The following is a 21,693-nucleotide window of genomic DNA, read 5'->3' on the forward strand; positions in this document are numbered from 1 at the left end:
ATCAGTATTCCTGATGAATGACAGTCGGCGAGGAAAGCACTGCATAACACTGCGGAAAGCTGTTGTGCATGGCTTGAGTGAGATCTGTTGGTGGCATGGTGTGAGCTTTTCTTATTTTTTTTGCAGTTTTTAGATAGCACAAACTCACCACGAAGGTATTGGAGCACTTTACATGAGCACTAGCTGTATTACACAAGGACACAATGTTATTTTGTGGTACAGGGGAGATTACGTGATTTGACGAGAATCGCAGGATGTTGAGTTGACGCCAAGACTCACTGGTTCCTTGGTATCAAAGTTGGCAGCTTTGGACCGAACACCACAACTTCCCTGAGTTGACCTTTGTTTGTGATACACAGGGCCCTGGTGTGACTGGATTGGTCTGAATGGGACACTGGTATGTTCTGAGTTGATTGTGTGTGTCATAAGAAACTGAGTTGGATGTGCCTGTGACCAGGGCTTTAAGTGCGATTAAAAAAAAACTGGGTGGGGGTCTCTCAAAGCGGTGTGGCCGATGTAATTAAGGGTGTAGCTTAAAAACAGTAAGCAAAAAAAAAACTGCATTAGCATAGAGTGCTGCCCGACTGGTATTTTACTGTTTCCGTCACTGCATCCATACATATGATACAAGGAACATTATACCTACGACAAGCCAGGACTATTGGCTTGGTCAATGGTTGTTAATTGCATAAGATAAATAAGCAGCAACTATGGCTTTGTTGTATATAATATTGAAAATGCTTCAGTCCTGAAATGATGTGTGTAAGAACTAAAATGAGACTCTTTGAAGTTACTACTGCAGAGTTAATATTTACTGTATCACCCTGAGGGTGAGAACAAAAAGGGAGAGCCTTGTAGGGACCCCTCTCAGCACCTGGACCACTTAAAGCCCTGCATGTGGCACAATAAAGCAGGCCTGCTTGTGGCATAAAGTGGCATGGTGTGACTACTTCAGAGCGTGCACTGATCCACATTTCATGCCAGTGGCGGCTGGCATGGATCTGGGGTGGCGGGCTAGGGGGCGCAAAAAAGTAAAATACACTTACCTCCTCGTTGCTGGTCTCCCACGTCCTCTCTCCTCTGTCGGCCGACCAAGAAGCAGCCAGGCTACCCTAAGCCAATCGCAACGCTGCAGTGCAGTGTTGTGTTTGCTCGGAGCGCCATAATTCAGCACTCAGACAGGTAAGGGGGGCCTGGGCATGTTCTCCACCCAGGCTGTAATGCAGCCTGGGTGGAGAACATGCTAAGTGAGCATGACTGTATGGCCGGCCCGAGACTGCCGGCCAAACCCTCATGCGCCCTTGAATGTGCCCCCACTCCTCCCCTGCCCACATGCTGCCGCATAGGAAGAAACAAAATAATATCAAGTTATTATAATTTTATTTTTTCTTTACTTCACTGCTGCGACACAGTAGGGCGACGCTCCTCCGCCTTAGCGGAGGAGCCACCACCGTTTCATGCAATGTTTACAATAAAACCTCTGCTTCACAAAATGTGTTTCAATCTGGGTGTAGGCTTGGCCACATCAGCAAATATATGCCAGGAATAAATACGGCGACAAAAGCAAAAGAACCAAGTGGTCCCAGGATGCTTGTTTCCAGTCCGAGGAGGACCAGGCCTGGCAGTTCTGGCTGGACTGTTCCCATTGGGCGCAGGGTCAAGGTTGCTTTGCATATGGCTGGGTTTAAACTGGAATGGCATGGGGAGCAAAAAAAACCCAAAAGATTTAGGCCCAGATCTCATGCACTGGGTTTAGCGTTTGACATTGTTGAACATTCGGTCTATCAATTATTCTTTTTGCATTTGTCACCCCGAGTGGGACGGGTATGCCCAGGCATGGGCCCCGTGCTCTCCATGCCACTGGCGTCCAGCTATCCTGGCTGATGAGGGATGAAACCCCGAAACCGGCCCTGGGATGCTGGTTTCCGGTCCGGGGAGGACCTGGCCTGGCAGTTCGGGTTGGACTGTTCCCATGGGGAGCAGGGTCAAGACTGATTTAGGCCCAGATCTCTGTACTGGGGTGAGTATTTGACATTGTTCAATATTCTGTCCATCAGTTGTTCTTTTTGGAATACATATGGCAGCATTAAGTGAAAGTCTGGTGAATAAACCAGGCTGAAGAGTCATCGCCTGCTAGGGAGCACCATGGAATGCCAGCATCTGCGTCCCTGAGCAATTACTTGCAGAGCAACAGACCAGGCTCTTCCCTTGCAGTTGGTGAGACACCACAATAAAGTGTTTGCCAAAGACAAATGCAGGAATAGCTGCCATCACAGAAACAAACTACTTGAATACCAATCACCAATGCAGATTCTAAAGGTGGAACAAGTCAATCATCAAAATGCTGTGAGAGGATCCAAAATACGAGGGACCCCTAATCCATGCAATGGCTGGGGAGGTCTCGGCCCACAGGTCAACGGATGAATGAGGCGGACCTAAAGCCCGCTATGTATATTGTTTGTTCTGTGCTGTGTTTAAATGAACCCTCGCAACAGCTAAAGCTTTCTATAGCCAGACTTGAAGACGCATTGGCAAAGCCAATAGGTTCAACCTAGAATGCCCGCAAGTTTTTTTTATTATGGCACTGGTCCGAAGTGGCTTTAAATGGAACTGCGAGACTCACTTTGAGGGTGCACATGGCACCCCCACCTCCTGGATTACTACGCCAATGGTAAAACAGAAATACAGACTTAGGTCTACAGCATTCGTTAAAGGTCTTGCTGTTTGCACCCCTCCCCCCAAAAAAAACGGTCCTGAGCTCTTAACTTCCCATTTCATAAACCACACCAGAAAAAAGTACCAAAGAAAGATACATCAATAGCTGGGCCAGCATTACTGGCAAAGTTAGTAAAATCATCCAGCACCCATTCCTGAAACAACGACCAATCACGTTTTTGAAAAATATTTGATTTATTATTCAATCTTGTCACTTCATAAAAAGTAATTGCGCCTCTATGTCTCCCCATTCCTTAAAAAAACAATACCCTAGAAAGGCAGATCTTTCCTCAAAAACCAATGTCTTTATTTCATTATCTTTGTATTTTATCGTTTGGTTTCCTTTCTGTGTCCCCTTCATTTGTGGACACAGCGTTAGATACACGCAATGTTTTGCTTTGAGGTTTCTGTCCAGGTCAGATCGCTGCATAGTTTTTTAGCCCCAGTTCAAGGTGAAAGACAACTGAAAAGAGCGATCACAATGTTGAACACCTGGGTGGTGTAGGGCTTGGTGTAGGGGCTGGGGGCAAGGACAGGTAGGACCACGTCCACTCTTTGGAATCAATGGAGACAAAAATGAATTACCACATGCATGGGAGAGGGGGGTGAAAAGTTAACTGCTCTTTGTTAAATTTCCAATTTAAATCTTTACGACTCCGAAACTGTACTGACAAGATTCACTGAAGTGAAGCCTCTCCAGGGGTGATAGAGGTGGGGAGCAGCAGATACACTTGCCAAAGGCAGGGGGCAGCACTGGGAGGGAGTCACAACACTGTGAGGAGAAGCCACCTGAACTTGAGGGTCTGCCACAAAGTAGGACAGCCCAGCCTGAACAGAATACAACTGTATGAATTCTCTGGTAGTACATTGGGGAGATGCTTCTTGATCTCAGGGGCAGAATTATAGGATTATTTACTTTGTATTCATAGTTGGTGAAGCCTGTGTAGCTCTGACCTTGCTTACCCGTACTTTGATGTCTAGTTTCTGATGCTCCAAGTAGATCAGAAAACTTGTTGGAACACACAGGCCTGTCCTCATTCTACCTTTTCTGCCCATCAGCAATGTCTGAGAAAGGAGAAAATGCACAATGTGGTCCACATTACTCCTTTGCCCTGCCGGGATTGAATATTTTGGCCAAAAGTGGGCGGCTTGACTGGGATTTTTCCTCAAACTCCTTCACCCTGGCCAGGCGCTGCTTCAGCTGCCGCTTGTCCCCCTTGTCCATCTTACGAGCCTTCTGTGCCTGGATCTCCTCCTCTGTGCTGCGCTGTGTGAACTTCCAGCTCCGCTCAACCTTTGACCCCACTTCCTCTGGCGCCTGGCTGGCCCGCTTCCGGTCCGCCTTGGCAAACTTCTTGCTTTTCTCCACGTTTTGCAGGTAAAAGTTGGTCTCCCGCTTGGCCTGGGAAACCTCAGCCCTCATGCGCTGTTGCCTCACTTGTCGCTCGTACGCCAGGCGCTCGCTTAGGTGAGCCCATCGGAAGCGGTGGAGGTACTAGAAAGAAATGAAAAATGTTGATTTAACAGCTGGAAATTCTAAGCTATCTTTGGCTCCCCACTCACACAAACCATCAGGACTTGCTGATGCATGGATTTTACACTTTAACCCCCCCCCCCCCCCCCCCCCCAAAAAAAACAGGATATCTCATTTAAATGAGAAAAAATGGTGAAACAGCCTTCTCTGAATTCTGATTTGCAGGCAGCAGCTCAACTAGTCTTGCATTACTTTCTACATATCCTTGATACTTACTTTCCTAAACGGTGTCATGCGCATCTCAGAATCTGATACTTTGCAGAATCTTTTATCCAGAACTTGCTGGACAGCACAGCCAACTAGCTGTGAATTGGATGAATTTGGGTGAGCAACTGGCTTTGGAACACCACAGGGGATGTGATGTTGTAGAATTGGTTCATGCACAACTGACACGCCAGAGTACATTTTTCACCTGTAATATCTTCTCTCCAGTTTTTTTTCAGCCCCACTCCCAGCAGGCAACGGTGCATTAGCTACTTTCCCCACAATATGAGAAAATGCTCACAAATCAAATTCTTTGAAATCCAAGTGTGAGATGATCAGAGAAACCACAAAATTAATTGCAGAGAAAAAAGGAGGAGCAGATGGCGTGTTGAGGGGATATTATTGTTCAGGGTCACACTGAAAATGCATTATGGATAAATCAGACTACCACAGACTGCATTTTGACCTTACTACACAATAACACAGTGATATAAAGTATTTGGGGGAAAAGCTGTAAGAGTCAAATGTCTGCAAGTTCACTAAACTTAAAAACAGCTGTGGGAGGGTTTTCATTACATAGTGGGGGCACGAGGCCAGTAAACCACCTCCACTGTCAGAATAAACAAGCATTTACAATGCAATGGTCTTGTCTTTGTTAAAGTTAGAGCTATTGGCATTGCAAATGACTTTATTTTCATTTATTGTTTTTTTTTAAACTGATAAATATATGGTATTGTCATTTACAATGGCAATAGGTAAGCAATAGAGAGTAGTAGAGAGTAATAGCGTAATCTCTCGCAAATGTGAGACCTATTGCATTTGCACACACACAGAGCCCCACACACACACACAGAGCCCCACACACACACACAGAGCCCCACACATACACAGAGCCCCACATACACACACAGAGCCCCACATACACACACAGAGCCCCACATACACACACAGAGCCCCACATACACACACAGAGCCCCACATACACACACAGAGCCCCCCACACACACAGAGCCCCCCCCCACACACAGAGCCCCCCCCCCCACACACAGAGCCCCCCCCACACACACAGAGCCCCCCCCCCACACACACAGAGCCCCCCCCCCCACACACAGAGCCCCCTCCACACACACACAGAGCCACACACACACACACAGAGCCCCCCACACACACACAGAGCCCCAAACACACACACACACAGAGCCCCAAACACACACACACACAGAGCCCCAAACACACACACACACAGAGCCCCAAACACACACACACACAGAGCCCCAAACACACAGAGCCCCCACCCACACACACACAGAGCCCCCCACACACACACAGAGCCCCCCCCACACACACACAGAGCCCCACACACACACACACAGAGCCCCACACACACACACAGAGCCCCACACACACACACACAGAGCCCCACACACACACAGAGCCCCAAACACACACACAGAGCCCCAAACACACAGAGCCCCACACGCACACACACAGAGCCCCACACACACACACAGAGCCCCAAACACACACACACACAGAGCCCCAAACACACAGAGCCCCACACGCACACACACAGAGCCCCACACACACACACACACAGAGCCCCCCCCACACACACACAGAGCCCCACACACACACACACAGAGCCCCACACACACACACACAGAGCCCCACACACACAGAGCCCCCCCCACACACACACACAGAGCCCCACACACACACACAGAGCCCCACACACACACACACACAGCCCCCCACACACACACACAGCCCCCCACACACACAGAGCCCCACACACACAGAGCCCCCCCCCACACACACACACACACAGAGCCCCCCACACACACACAGCCCCCCCCCCCACACACAGAGAGCCCCCCCACACACACAGAGCCCCCCCACACACAGAGCCCCCCCCACACACAGAGCCCCCCCCCACACACAGAGCCCCCCCACACACAGAGCCCCCCACACACACAGAGCCCCCCTACACACATACACACAGAGCTTCCCACACACACACACACAGAGCTTCCCACACACACACACACAGAGCTTCACACACACAGAGCTTCCCACACACACACACAGAGCTTCCCACACACACAGAGCCCCACACACACACACAGAGCCCCACACACACACACAGAGCCCCCCACACACACAGAGCTTCCCACACACACACACACACACAGAGCTTCCCACACACACACACACAGAGCTTCCCACACACACACACAGAGCTTCCCACACACACACACAGAGCCCCACACACACACAGAGCCTCACACACACAGAGCCCCACACACACACACAGAGCCAATCGCACACAGAGCCCATCGCACACAGAGCCCATCGCACAAAGAGCCCATCGCACACAGAGCCCATCGCACACAGAGCCCATCGCACACAGAGCCACACACACAGAGCCACACACACACAGAGCCCATCGCACACACAGAGCCCCACGCACACACACAGAGCCCCACGCACACACACAGAGCCCCACGCACACACACAGAGCCCCACGCACACACACAGAGCCCCACGCACACACACAGAGCCCCACGCACACACACAGAGCCCCACGCACACACACAGAGCCCCACGCACACACACAGAGCCCCACGCACACACACAGAGCCCCACGCACACACACAGAGCCCCACGCACACACACACAGAGCCCCCCCACACAGAGCCCCACACACACACACACAGAGCCCCACACACACACAGAGCCCCCCCACACACAGAGCCCCCCCACACACACAGAGCCCCCCCACACACACAGAGCCCCCCCACACACACAGAGCCCATCGCACACACAGAGCCCCACGCACACACACAGAGCCCCACGCACACACACAGAGCCCCACGCACACACACAGAGCCCCACGCACACACACAGAGCCCCACGCACACACACACAGAGCCCCCCCACACAGAGCCCCACACACACACACAGAGCCCCCCACACACACAGAGCCCCCCACACACACAGAGCCCCACACACACACAGAGCCCACCCCCACACACACAGAGCCCACCCCCACACACACAGAGCCCCCCCCACACACACAGAGCCCCACGCACACACACAGAGCCCCACGCACACACACAGAGCCCCACGCACACACAGAGCCCCCCACACACACAGAGCCCCACACACACACACAGAGCCCCCCACACACACACAGAGCCCCCCACACACACACAGAGCCCCCCCCACACACACACAGAGCCCCCCCCACACACACAGAGCCCCACACACACAGAGCCCCACACACACAGAGCCCCACACACACAGAGCCCCACACACACACACAGAGCCCCCCCCACACACACAGAGCCCCACACACACACACACAGAGCCCCACACACAGATCCCCACACGCACACACACCTCGCCCCACGCACACACACCTCGCCCCACGCACACACACCTCGCCCCACGCACACACACAGAGCCCCACGCACACACACACAGAGCCCCACGCACACACACAGAGCCCCCCGCGCACACACACAGAGCCCCCCGCGCACACACACAGAGCCCCCCGCGCACACACACAGAGCCCCCCGCACACACACAGAGCCCCCCGCACACACACAGAGCCCCCCGCACACACACAGAGCCCCCCGCACACACATACAGCCCCCCGCACACACACAGAGCCCCCCACACACACACAGAGCCCCCCACACACACAGAGCCCCCCACACACACAGAGCCCCCCACACACACAGAGCCTCCCACACACACAGAGCCTCCCACACACACAGAGCCTCCCACACACACAGAGCCCCCCCCCACACACACACACACACACAGAGCCCCCCACACACACACACACAGCCCCCCACACACACACACAGAGCCCCCCACACACACACACAGAGCCCCCCACACACACACAGAGCCCCCCACACACACACAGAGCCCCCCACACACACACAGAGCCCCCCACACACAGAGCCCCCCACACACACACAGAGCCACACACACACACACACACACAGAGCCGCACACACACACAGAGCCCCACACACACCCACACAAACAGCCACACCCACACAAACAGCCACACACACAGAGCCACACACACACCCACAGCCACACACAGAGCCACACACACACACAGAGCCACACAAAGAGCCACACACACACACACACACACACACACACACAGAGCCACACACACACACACGGAGCCACACACACACAGAGCCACACACACACAGAGCCACACACACACACAGAGCCACACACACACAGAGCCACACACACACAGAGCCACACACACACAGAGCCACACACACACAGAGCCACACACACACAGAGCCACACACACACAGAGCCACACACACACAGAGCCACACACACACAGAGCCACACACACACAGAGCCACACACACACAGAGCCACACACACACAGAGCCACACACACACAGAGCCACACACACACACAGAGCCACACACACACACAGAGCCACACACACACACAGAGCCACACACACACACAGAGCCACACACACACACACACAGAGCCACACGCACACACACAGAGCCCCACGCACACCCAGAGCCCCACGCACACACACAGAGCCCCACGCACACACACAGAGCCCCACGCACACACACACAGAGCCACACACACAGAGCCACACACACAGAGCCACACAGCCACACACACACAGCCACACACACACAGAGCCACACACACACACACAGAGCCACACACAGAGCCACACACACACAGAGCCACACACACAGAGCCACACACACAGAGCCACACACACAGAGCCACACACACAGAGCCACACACACAGAGCCACACACACAGAGCCACACACACACAGAGCCACACACACACAGAGCCACACACACACAGAGCCACACACACAGAGCCACACACACAGAGCCACACACACACAGCCACACACACACAGAGCCACACACAGAGCCACACACAGAGCCACACACAGAGCCACACACAGAGCCACACACAGAGCCACACAAAAACACACACAGAGCCACACACACAGAGCCACACACACAGAGCCACACACACACACAGCCACACACACACACACACACAGAGAGCCAAACACACACACAGAGCCACACACAGACACACACACAGAGCCACACACAAACACACACAGAGCCACACACACAGAGCCACACACACAGAGCCATGCACACAGAGCCACAGACACACACACACAGAGCCACACACACAGAGCCACACACACAGAGCCACACACACACAGAGCCACACACACACAGAGCCACACACACACAGAGCCACACACACACAGCCACACACACACAGCCACACACACACAGCCACACACACACAGCCACACACACAGAGCCACACACACAGAGCCACACACACACACACACAGCCACACACACACAGAGCCACACAGAGCCACACACAGAGCCACACACAGAGCCACACACACACAGAGCCACACACACACACACACAGCCACACACACACACAGGGACACACACAGAGCCACACACACAGAGCCACACACACACACACACAGAGCCACACACACACACAGAGCCACACACACACACAGAGCCACACACACACAGAGCCACACACAAACACACACAGAGCCACACACACACAGAGCCACACACAGAGCCACACACACACAGCCACACAAACAGCCACACACACACACACAGAGCCACACACACACACAGAGCCACACACACACACAGAGCCACACACACACAGAGCCACACACAGAGCCACACACACACACAGAGCCACACACACACACAGAGCCACACACAGAGCCACACACAGAGCCACACACACAGAGCCACACACACACACAGAGCCACACACACAGAGCCACACACACACAGAGCCACACACACACAGAGCCACACACACACAGAGCCACACACACACACACAGAGCCACACACACACACACAGAGCCACACACACACACACAGAGCCACACACACAGAGCAATACATATCTGTTCTGGAGAATGACATAGCTAGGAATTGGAGACTACATGGAAATACAAACCTATTGCGAAAGTAGTACTTACAGGATAATCCTACATATGAGAAAAAACGCATCATGTTCATTGACATGAAATGTGCGGGAACTTAAGTTATTCGGGATAGGTAACATAGGTTAAACTTGCATTACCATCAAATAAACAGCCTACACCATGCTACTCGTGGCTTTTCAGACAGCATAAATTAAATTCAGAGACTTGCAAATCTGGTTTAAATAAACAACAAACTTCAAAAACCCCACCCGTTGAGCAGATCCGGATCTTATGTGATTATTTCATGAGGTTTGCCTTTAGTCTAAGTTTGGGCCATACAACAGCACATATATACACTTTGTTTAAAAAATAAGATCCAGCAATGTTTTCCAAAACAACTGAGATGTGTCACCTGGTCCAGTCTATGCATAACCTATATTAATTATTAACAGTGAGCGCCTGTCCACGTTTAACTACCAACATTCACCACTTCACACTTAACGCTTTGTCAGTCCTCAACATCCCCACCTCTCAATCGGCACCAAGCCAACACATTGCCACCTACCGCACACTGCACCCACACTTATCACCAACCACTTGCTAACAGCCCAATCGCCATCACTTAAGTAGACTTCTAACCATATATTATCAGTGCCAACTTCCGTTATCTTATGCCAATGTTCTTCACGTTAACCATCTATTACTAAGTAATGTACCCATCTTACACTCGCCGCAATTGCCCTTAAAGCCTAAACCAACAAACACTTACACATAACATATTCCAGCTAGGCTGCATGCACATTTGACCTCAAAACTACAAGGTCCCCTGCACCCACAGGTCAAGACTACGAGGGCACCTGCACCCACATGACTGCCAGGGCCCCTTTTACCCACAAGTCACGATTGTAAGGACCCCTATACCCACAAGTCACAATTGTAAGGACCCCTTTACCCACAAGTCACGACTGCCTGGGACCCGGCACCCACAAGTCACAACTGCCTGGGACCCGGCACCCACAAGTCACAACTGCCTGGGACCCGGCACCCACAAGTCACAACTGCCTGGGACCCGGCACCCACAAGTCATACCTGCCTGGGAGCCGGCACCCACAAGTTAAGATTGCTGGGGCCCCTTCACCTACAAGTCACAGACTGCTTGGGTCCCTGCACCCGCAAACCACGACTGACAGATTCTCGGTCCACCGCCTGCCAGACCAGCCACACCCCACCCTCCACGCCCAGGCCACCCTCCACCACTCTCTCGTGTCACTCACTGCCAGGGCAGCTGCAGGGCGGGCGCCCCCCGCCTCTGGAAGGCACCATCCACGAACACGCCGTTTTTGCAGAGGCAGCGATGGTAGAAGTACGGCTCCTGGAAGAAGAGCTGCAGGTGGCGGCAAGAGATGAAGCTCAAGTGGCCCATGTTCACGTCCACCGAAGAGTTGCGGCCTACAGTGACGGCCGGCTGCCGCATGAGAAACTCTAGGCAGTGACCCTCCAGGCGGGCCAGGGCCAGGGCCGAGCCCTCGCACACCCCGCCGCCGGCTGAGCTGCGCAGCGGGCTGCAGGGGGCTGAGCGCAGAGCCAGCAGGGCCCGGGCTCCAGTGACCTCCCCGGCCTCAGTCATGCTTGGTGCTGGGGAAGTGGCGGAGGCACTGCTGTTGCTGGCGGGTCTCCTGGGTGGGCGGAGCCAGGAAGGGGAGGCAGCAGCCCAGAAAAAATCTACAACTACATTAAGATTTACAACCACACCTTCCAATTTCGAGTCACAGGAAGACAGGTCGCTCGTGTAAGAACTTTGCTTGATTTTTATATTTTTCGAAAGGCAGTTTGGAAACCATATTAATGGCTAATATCTTATAATAAATTATGGTTGAAGCCGCTGAGTATACTCATTAGCTGCGTATTTTACGCCTTCATTTTACAGTCAGCTAACTTCAGTGTTCTGGGGGACCTCAATTTACATCTGGAGTCTAGTCTCTCCCCAGCAATACTGAAGTTTCTAGGGGATATGGAAGCCTGCCAATTACGTCAGCTGGTGGTAGGGCCCTCCCATCTAGCAGGCCACTTACTGGACCCGGTGTTTTCGAACATTCAGGAAATTTCAGTTTCCACTCCTAGTCCTCTTAGCTGGACGGACCATTTTTTGGTACAGATCGCTGTTAGGATTCCAGCTGGCCCTGGGGGAAAGCCTCCTCCTCCTTTTTTGAGACGTGCATGGCACAAACTTGATGGGGCACTATTTGAGGCTAGATTAACTAAGTCCCGACCTGCCTGGCCTACCAATCTGGATGAGGCGGATCTAGCCTATAGAGAATGGATCAATGAGTCTCTGGATCATTTCATACCCAGGAAAATGTCAAGACCTAAACGTAAGCAGTCCCAGTTATGGTACTGTGAGGCGCTTGTACTAAAAAAAAAGGAGTGTAAGGTACTTGAACGTATCTGGAGAAGATCATATGATTTGGTAGCCAAGTCCAATTTCAGAATTGCTACAAAAGCCTACCACAAGTTGATAAAAAAGACCAAGGCTAGTTATTATACTGATCTGATCAATGCCAGCACAAATCGCACAAAAACTATCTTTGCGTTAGTGAAGGAGCTTACTACATCCCCCGTGGGGACTAATAGCACCATAGTATCTGACTCACATTGCGAAGAGCTGGCTCACTTCTTTATTAATAAAGTACAAGGGATTTATAATACATTTAACTCTGGAGAACCATCTATGACCTACAGACCTACTACGGACTCATTGAGCCTTCCCTATTCTCTCCTAACGCTCCCACTCATCTCTCAGACAGATATGGAACCCCTAACTTCAAGAATCAAGTCGGGGTCCCCGGAAGATCCTGTCAAACCCGAGATGTTTAGACTGTTTCCGGAATCTATCTTGACAGAAGGGCAAAAACTGATTAATAAATCTCTGCAATCAGCTACCATCCCGAAATCGTGGAAACATGCCAAAGTGGTCCCCTTGTTAAAAAAACCCACCCTGGACCCCTCTAAGCCAGAAAGTTTCCGGCCTATCTCGCTGCTTCCTTACTTGGCCAAAGTAATGGAGGCACACGTCAATTCTACTCTGACAGATTTTCTGGAGACTAATGGGATCTTGGAGGAGTCTCAGAACGGATTCCGTGCCAAACATAGCACGGAGTCAGCCTTACTGGCCGTCACAGAACATCTAAGGGTGGCACAAGACAGGGGTGACACCTCAGCTGTGGTGCTGCTAGATTTGAGTGCGGCGTTCGACACCGTCTCCCATGGGATCCTAGTCAAGAGGCTATGGGAGATAGGTGTCAGAGAGGATGCTCTGGACTGGTTCGTGTCATTTCTATCTGACCGTTCCTTCCAGGTTCATGCCCCCCCGTACTCATCCGGCAGTTTTCCATTGGGCTGTGGTGTTCCTCAGGGCTCTGCCCTCAGCCCCACGCTGTTTAATGTGTATGTCCGCCCCCTGGCCACATTGGCCAGGGAACGTAACATCGAACTAATATCTTATGCGGACGATACACAGCTGATCTTCACCTTCTCTAATAACATCGTTGGTGATCAAGCCAAATTCCAAGAGGATATCGTGGCCATTTCCAGCTGGCTTACGGAGAACTGTCTTCAGTTAAATTCATCTAAGACTGAAGTCCTCCTGGTTGGCCCGGACACTCAAAAGTGGGACGAGCGGTGGTGGCCCCCTACATTGGGCTCACCGCCTATGCCCAAGAAGGAAGTTAAGAATCTAGGTGTGATCTTAGATGATGCTCTCACCCTGGATTCCCATGCGAAGAGGATAGCTGGTACTTGCTATGGCCGCCTGCGCTCTCTGAAACCTATTCTTGGCTTCTTTGAATCTTCCACCCGTCAGACAATTGTCCAGGCTATGGTCCTATCCCATCTGGACTATTGCAATGTATTAATGCTTGGGTCCAATCTGACAGTCATCAATAGACTACAGAAAGCTCAGAATGCGGCAGCTCGGACCCTGTTCGGCTTACCAAGACGCTGCCATACCTCTCAGGTTTTGCGCAGGCTCCATTGGCTGCCCGTAAAACAACGCATTCAATTTAAGACCCTGTGTGTTATGCATAGAATGTTACATTGTCTAGGTCCTAAAATCTTGCAAGGAATCTGTTCCTTCTATGTTCCACAGCGTGCACTCCGGTCTGCGGACCTCTTCCTTGCCTGTACCATCAAGATTCGGAGGTGTAGAGCTGGTGGCCGCTCTTTTAGGTTTCGGGCCCCAAAACTCTGGAACTCTATTCCTCTAGGTGTACGTTCCATCACAAACCACCTACAATTTCGAAAACAAGTAAAAACTTGGCTGTTTTCTTCTATTTAGGGTTCCGCGGTGTATAGATATCCTGCCGCATTCCTCCGGCTGTTATGTGATTGGACCTGTCTGCAAGCGCTGGGACGCCTCGTTGCTGGGGTAGCCATGCGCTATATAAGAGATACGTAACATAACATAACATAACATAACATTTTTCCAATCAGTGTCAATAAAAGTTGCAAGACAAATCAATCTCTAGGGTAAGAATAGCGAGAAAGTACACGAAAATTATGCAAAGGAACAGCCAGGCAGCGAGTGCTGACGGGCAGCACGCACAATTCAACCTTTAAATAATGCATGTAGTCAGACGCACGGGAAGTACAAACTGAAAGCTGCTGTTGCGGAGACACATGCAATCAGCAAAGAACATCTCTCCTGGACGGAGAAATCAAACAAGAAACGAGCCTGCCCCCCCACCTGCAGCCAGGAAGGGACAGAAACACTACCGGGCGGGAAACCAAAGCGCGAGGCAGCAAGCTTGGCCGCCCGCGAGGATACCGCAGCCTGGACAAGAAAATGCCTACAAAGACTACCGCCTGAAGCTACAGAACACACCCCCACACCATGCCCCTGCACGCCGAGGTGCAAAACAAGGGGAGAGATGAAGCAAAAACGGGAAGCGCGGACGGTATGTGTCCCTCTTACCGAGGCTCTGCATGTACTGATCAAACCCCTCGCTGCTGCACAGCTCGCCCCCTCGTGTGTTTTTTCACTAAACAGGACACCAGGTGTAAACGGGCGATCACGTGCAGGCTGCTAAAAGAGGAGTAGTGCTCTTGGCTTTACCGGGCTGCGGCGGTGAAAACGGGGCAGACTAGGGGTAGGCTCTCTCCGAATCCGAGGTCAAGCAGAAATGGCTCGGAGAAACGCTCTGTCATTTTCAGACTGGGGGCGTGTTTTTCTTTCGCTCCTCTTCCCATTGGCTGGAATGTAAAATTCCAGCCAATGGGAAGAGGAGAGAAAGAAACTAAAAAACACAGCCCTCAATCTGAAAAAGACGGGCCTTAAATGGAAAGACAAACCTCTTCTCCAGTGGCTGGCCAGCCAATGGAGAAGAGGGCCGGGTTTAAGCCCCATACTCTAGAAACATAAAATCTCGCCAGCGAGACTGCGCAAGCGCAGCCTACGCAGGGCGAGACCTAAAAATGGAAGACTCACCTTCATGTTCCAGAGATCATCGTGGAAGCGGTTCTTCTTGCGGGTGCCCATTGGGGTGTTGTTCAGACTGGATGCCACCAGCTTGGCTACACGCTTGTCTCGGAACTCCACCCAGCCCTCCGTGAAGTCTTTGGCATTGGTACCCGCCTTCTTCTTTTTCTTACGTACAAAACGGTCTGGAAGAGTGAAGCAGAGGATGATTTGTTTGGGACAAACAGGAGACAAGTAGAGGAAATGTGGGACAGACAAAAAGGGTATCAGAGGGTGCATCAAAGGAGGACAGGAAAAAGCGGCAGCAGAATGGTAGCAAGGGGAACATGACCGAGACAATAGCAGTAAAGAGGAGCAGAAGTAAAGCGGAGCAGAGACAAAGAGGCCCCGGTTAATGATACTGGGAGCAGAAGAGATGAATGAAAGAAACAGGCATGCTAAGTAAATGTGAACTGCCAACCATATCTACTCTCTGCGGCCTCTAAAATCAGCTACCTGTTTGTTAACATGGAACCAAGTCCTGGCAAAGTGCAAGAAAACTGTACAAGCCAGAACACTTTGCTAAATTGGCCAGATAGACTGGTGTGCCTGGAAATATGCTTTAACTGTGGTGGTCCCCATTTACAGAAAGTTAATTATCATGTTTTGTGAGAGTTAAACGACAACATGCATTATTCGGTGTTGCACAGGCATAGTTAACACTACTAATTCAGACTGGATATTTATTTTGCACAAACAATGCATCTTAACACTGGCTTATGGTCGCTGGTTAGGATGGTTTTCTTTCAGATACGCTCACCCTCTGCGCCCCACCCCATGTGACTGCCTGGTTCCCAAACCAGATAACCAGTGTAGACCTGAGTCCTCCCAGGAGGTTGGTAGTTGTAGACACAAGAGGTGAACGCGGCCTGCAGAGATAGCAGTGAACAGGAGTGCACTACTTTGTCGTTCTCTGCTTCCAGCTTGCATGGACAGGACATGTGGCTAAGAGTCCGGTCTGTAATCGTCATGAGCTTTCGGACAGTACCGGCCAGGCACCAGAACCGTACACTAGGTGCAGGTGCTGTACACAGGAGAACGACCACATGATTATCAGGTGAACGCTTGTGCGACACAGACCATGCGGTCAATGATGAACAGAGTTACTGACTATTGGGGGGGCGGGAGTTGGTAGACAGTTGCCACTTTAGACGGGTGTTGGACAGGCCACGTGGAAGGCCCGCTCCCTCCCCGCATGGCGGGGCCCGGACCCCTGCTCCCCTGTATCCAAGACAAGAACCATCCCGGCAACCCACCGGGGCAACCCCCGGCCCGTCCACAACGGGACCCCCAACTCCTGGACACCCCGACATCGGCTGGCCCGGGCCCCCGTCAGTACCAATGCCCCGGCCCAGCCGCCATTTTGAGACACTGCCCGACAAGGCCGCGTGGCCTCGGATCGACCCCAACCCTGGGCCTGGCCAGGCCCCGACATAGAGGCACCACCATCCACCCAGGAGGTGAAGAGACCACTTGGCCGGTCAATGGGAGAAGGAGTGTCAATGGCTCCCCTCCGCCAGGTGTCGATCGCCCCCGGCCTCCCCGGGCGCTGGCTCCACCCCCCTGCTGGGTGTCTGCACTCCCTCATCCCGGACCTCCCGACCTCCAAGTGCGAGGGTCCGGACATCAAAGGAGGCCAGACCTATAACTGGGGCAGCTCCAGAGCAGGAAGGCAGTTGTATCCTGGAGTCGAGAGACACTGAGACTAACTCATCCTTGGAGGCCTGCTGGCGCTGCGGCGGCCCTTTCTTGTGAACCATCTTCGAAGCCTGCTGGCTCTGCCGCGGCCCTATCCATCGTGAACCCTCGTCCAGGCCTGCTGGCGCTGCCGCGGCCCTATCCATCGTGAACCCTCGTCCAGGCCTGCTGGCGCTGCCGCGGCCCTCTTCATCGTGAACCATCTTCCGAGCCTGCTGGCGCTGCCGCGGCCCTCACCACCTCGAACCATCTTCGTAGCCTGCTGGCGCTGCCCTCATCATCTTGAACCATCTTCGTAGCCTGCTGGCGCTGCCGCGGCCCATCTTTGCGAACCCTCAAGCTCGAGGATTGTGAGCTCCATCTCTTGCTGTGCCAGTACCGGCCCGGTACTAAGACTGTCCCGCTACCCCTTTTCCCCAAAGAGACTAGAAATGGCAGGATCCTCGTATCCTGGTTCCACTGTATCGTTATCACCTTGCCTCAAGATTCGTATATAAAGTGTGTTGAACTCATCCTTGTGTGGTGTCCATCTGTGGGGGGGGGTTACTTGTCTGTACGATCACCGGAGACGGCCCTCACCGGAGGCCTCTCCCCCTGTGCTCGGCCGACCCTCCGGGTCTCTGTCTAACATTGGTGGCCAGCGGCGCGATCCGAGCCAACGCATAATCGTACAGAGAGTAACTCACCCCACGACACACAGCCACCATGACGACAAAGGAGAGTGGAACAACGGAAAAATTCAGGATGGAAAAACTAGAAGAATACAGCCACAAAGAACTAAAACAATTCTGCATCGAACTGGGCATTGCTACCACAGGACTGAGCACGAAAGATGACTTCAAACGCGCCTTGGAATCTTGGACGGAGACAGGTACGGCCGTACCTCAAGACCAAAGCCTCGAGACCACCGAAACAAGCACCGCTCCTGCAGAAGGAAGAAGATCGGGTCCCTCATCGGAGGAGGCCCGAGAACGGGAGAAGAGCCGGCTCCACGAATTAGAACTGGCTCGACTTCGCTTAGATGGGGAACTCAAATTGGCAGAACAAAAAATAACTTTAGAACACTTACGGCTCCGAGAGGAGCGAGAAGAGAAACAGAGGCAGAGGGAGCTGGAAGAGAAAAAACTGGCCTACGAGCATGAGCGCAACTTGGAGGAACTCGAGATTCGGAGGCAGAACAAAGACCTCGGAGTCCCCGGGCACCAGAGCCCCCCTGTCACTACGGACCCCAAGGTCCACATCCCCAAAGATGTCGTCAGAGAATATTACCGGAACGATGATATCCAGCAATGGTTCAAAGCCTACGAAGTAGCAATGACCTCCCACCGGATCCCACGGAGCGACTGGGGAGCCGGGTTATGGGGGAGGTTTGTCAACGAAGGGCGAGACGCCCTGCTGCAACTCCCGGACCATCAGATGACGTCCTACGACCACATGAAAGCCGCCCTCCTCACTCGATACGGACTCACGCCCGAGATGTACCGCCAGAGGTTCCGCGACTGCAAACGGATCCCGGGTACGACTTGGGTGGAGTACGTGAACTTCTTTAGCCGAGCCTTCGAGGGGTGGATCAAGGGCAGCAAGGTGACTACGTACGAGCAGCTCTTTGACCTTATTGTATGGGAGCACCTCTCTAATAACTGCTTCGTCGAGCTCAGGCAGCACCTCTTGGACAGTAAACTGACTGAACCTCGGCAACTCGCCATCGAGGCAGACCGATGGGAGAGCACCCGAGTTTCCCGAAATTGGGCCAGCGAACAGAACCGAGCCTCTCAAGGGCCCCATCGCCCCCGAGGGAGAGGAGGAGGCCAAGGTCGGGGCAGAGACACCGTCCCGGTGCCCACCACCAGCAGCACCCCGCCCCCGGCCGGAAGAGGAAGCCCGCCGACGCGACCAGGATTCCGCGCCAACGTTACCTGCCACTGATGCCAACGACCCGGCCACTACGCCAATGATCCCAACTGCCCGAAAAACCAGAGTCCCATGCCCCGCCAGGTCGCGGCCGCCGCCCTGGGAGAAGAACAAGCCCAAGATAACACTGAAGAGTACGAGCCAGACCAACCCGAGTGGGAGCCCGCCGCCATGTCCCTGGTCTGCCTAGGGGACAGAGACCTGATTCCGCGGGCACCCCTTCCCGCCAACACGCAGAAGTACAGCCATGGGTCAACATTAATGGGCACCGGGCTGAAGCCCTCCGCGACACCGGGGCCAGTGTGACCGCAGTCCGCTGCCACCTGGTGACCCCGGACCAGATCTTACCGAACATCCTCTGCCCAGTACGGTCGGCCGATAACTCCGAGAGCCTGTGTCGGATGGCCTGCGTCCCCTTCGAGTGGGGAGGGGTATCCGGCATGCTAAAAGTGACTGTCCGCGACGATGCCCCCGTGGACTGCCTCCTGGGGAACGACATTGAAAGTTCTCCCTGGGCAGCCGTTGAGCGGAGAGAACACCTGGGGATGCTGGGCCTCCCGGAATGGGTCTGCGTGACGACCCGGTCCATGGCCGCCCGCGCCATCACCAGTCCCGAAGAACAAGAATGGCCGGAACCCCCTCCACCGATCGTCCAAGAAGGAGCAACCCTGGAAACCAGTTCCCCGGAGTCCAGCGAAGAAGGACTTGATCGGCTCCGGGACCTTCCCGAACTGGCCCAGTGGCGTCAAGAGGGTGGCCCCACTCCGGAACAATTTCGACAGGAACAGAGAACATGTCTCTCCCTCGAGGGACTCCGACAGCAAGCCCTCGCCCAGAGCGCAGGAGACACCTCGGGGGCCCACTGGATTTATTGGGACAATGACCTGCTCTACAGTGAGCAAAGGATTGCTGAACTGGGGGCCAGTCGGGTGTTGGTGGTCCCCCTCCGCTTTAGAGACTTCCTCTTGAACCTAGCACACGATGTGCCCCTTGCCGGGCACCTAGGGCAAGACAAAACTTACAGCCGCCTGGTGACCCACTTCTACTGGCCCAAGATGCGGAATGATGTAACAAACCACACTGCCAGGCCAGCGGGAAGAGTGGCCGGAAACTCAAAGCACCCTTGCAGCCTTTCCCCATCGTCACCACCCCGTTTGAACGGGTGGGAATAGACATTGTGGGGCCCCTGGAGCCCAGAACAGCACAAGGACACTGGTTCATCCTGGTCCTGGTGGACCACGCCACCCGCTATCCCGAGGCCATTCCTCTTCGAACTGTGACGGCGCCCGTGGTGGGCCGAGCCCTGATGGGGATCTTCTCACGAGTGGGCTTCCCCCGGGAAGTCGTCAGCGACAGGGGCACAAACTTTATCTCTAAATACATGAAGTCCCTCTGGCAACAGTGCGGGGTCACCTACAAATTCACGACCCCCTATCACCCACAAGGAAATGGACTGGTCGAGCGGTTTAACCGCACCCTCAAGGGGATGATCATGGGCTTGGAAGAACCCCTACGTCGCCAATGGGATGTGCTGCTCCCGTGCCCCCTGTTCGCCTACCGAGAAGTCCCCCAGAAATCCCTGGGCTTCAGCCCATTCGAGCTACTGTATGGACACCCCGTCCGGGGTCCCCTCAGCCTAGTCAAAGAGGGATGGGAGGTGGCCCCTCAGAAGACTCCTCCGGATGTATACAAGTATCTCCTGGCCCTCCGTAACCAGACCCGGCGATTCAGGGAAATCGCCAAGGCCAACCTTGAGGCCAGTCAGGAAGACATGAAGTGATGGTATGATCAGCATGCCTCCTCCATCGAGTTCGAGCCGGGACAACAGGTCTGGGTGATGTCCCCGGTTGAACCCTGCGCACTACAGGACAAATGGACAGGGCCCTTCAAGGTGGTAGAGCGCAAGGGTCCAGTCACCTACCTGATCGACATGGAGTCACCCCGGAACCCCCTACGGGTCCTCCACGCCAACAGACTCAAACCCCACTTCGTGCGCTCGGAACTCAGCCTCCTGATGGCGACCGATAGTGGGACGGAAGAAGACTCCGAGCCCCTTCCCGACCTGCTGAGAACGCTCGAAAAGGA

At 53.5% G+C, this 21,693-nt stretch overlaps 1 protein-coding gene across 1 annotated transcript in view; it reads right to left on the reverse strand.

The window, feature by feature from the left end:
- Positions 1-2,891: 2,891 nt before the first annotated feature.
- ABT1 (activator of basal transcription 1) overlaps positions 2,892-21,693 on the reverse strand; it is a 34,930-nt gene continuing 16,128 nt past the window's right edge. Inside the window, exons 3-4 of the mRNA XM_086940355.1 lie at positions 15,970-16,145; positions 2,892-4,210 (exon numbers count right to left, since the gene is read on the reverse strand). Of these exons, the coding sequence (XP_086796481.1) occupies positions 3,815-4,210; positions 15,970-16,145 (572 nt within the window). The 3' untranslated portion in view covers positions 2,892-3,814. The remainder of the gene's footprint in view (positions 4,211-15,969; positions 16,146-21,693) is intronic.

The sequence above is a fragment of the Lissotriton vulgaris genome, chromosome 10, assembly GCF_964263255.1.
Source record: "Lissotriton vulgaris chromosome 10, aLisVul1.2, whole genome shotgun sequence".
Classification (NCBI taxonomy): Eukaryota; Metazoa; Chordata; class Amphibia; order Caudata; family Salamandridae; genus Lissotriton; species Lissotriton vulgaris.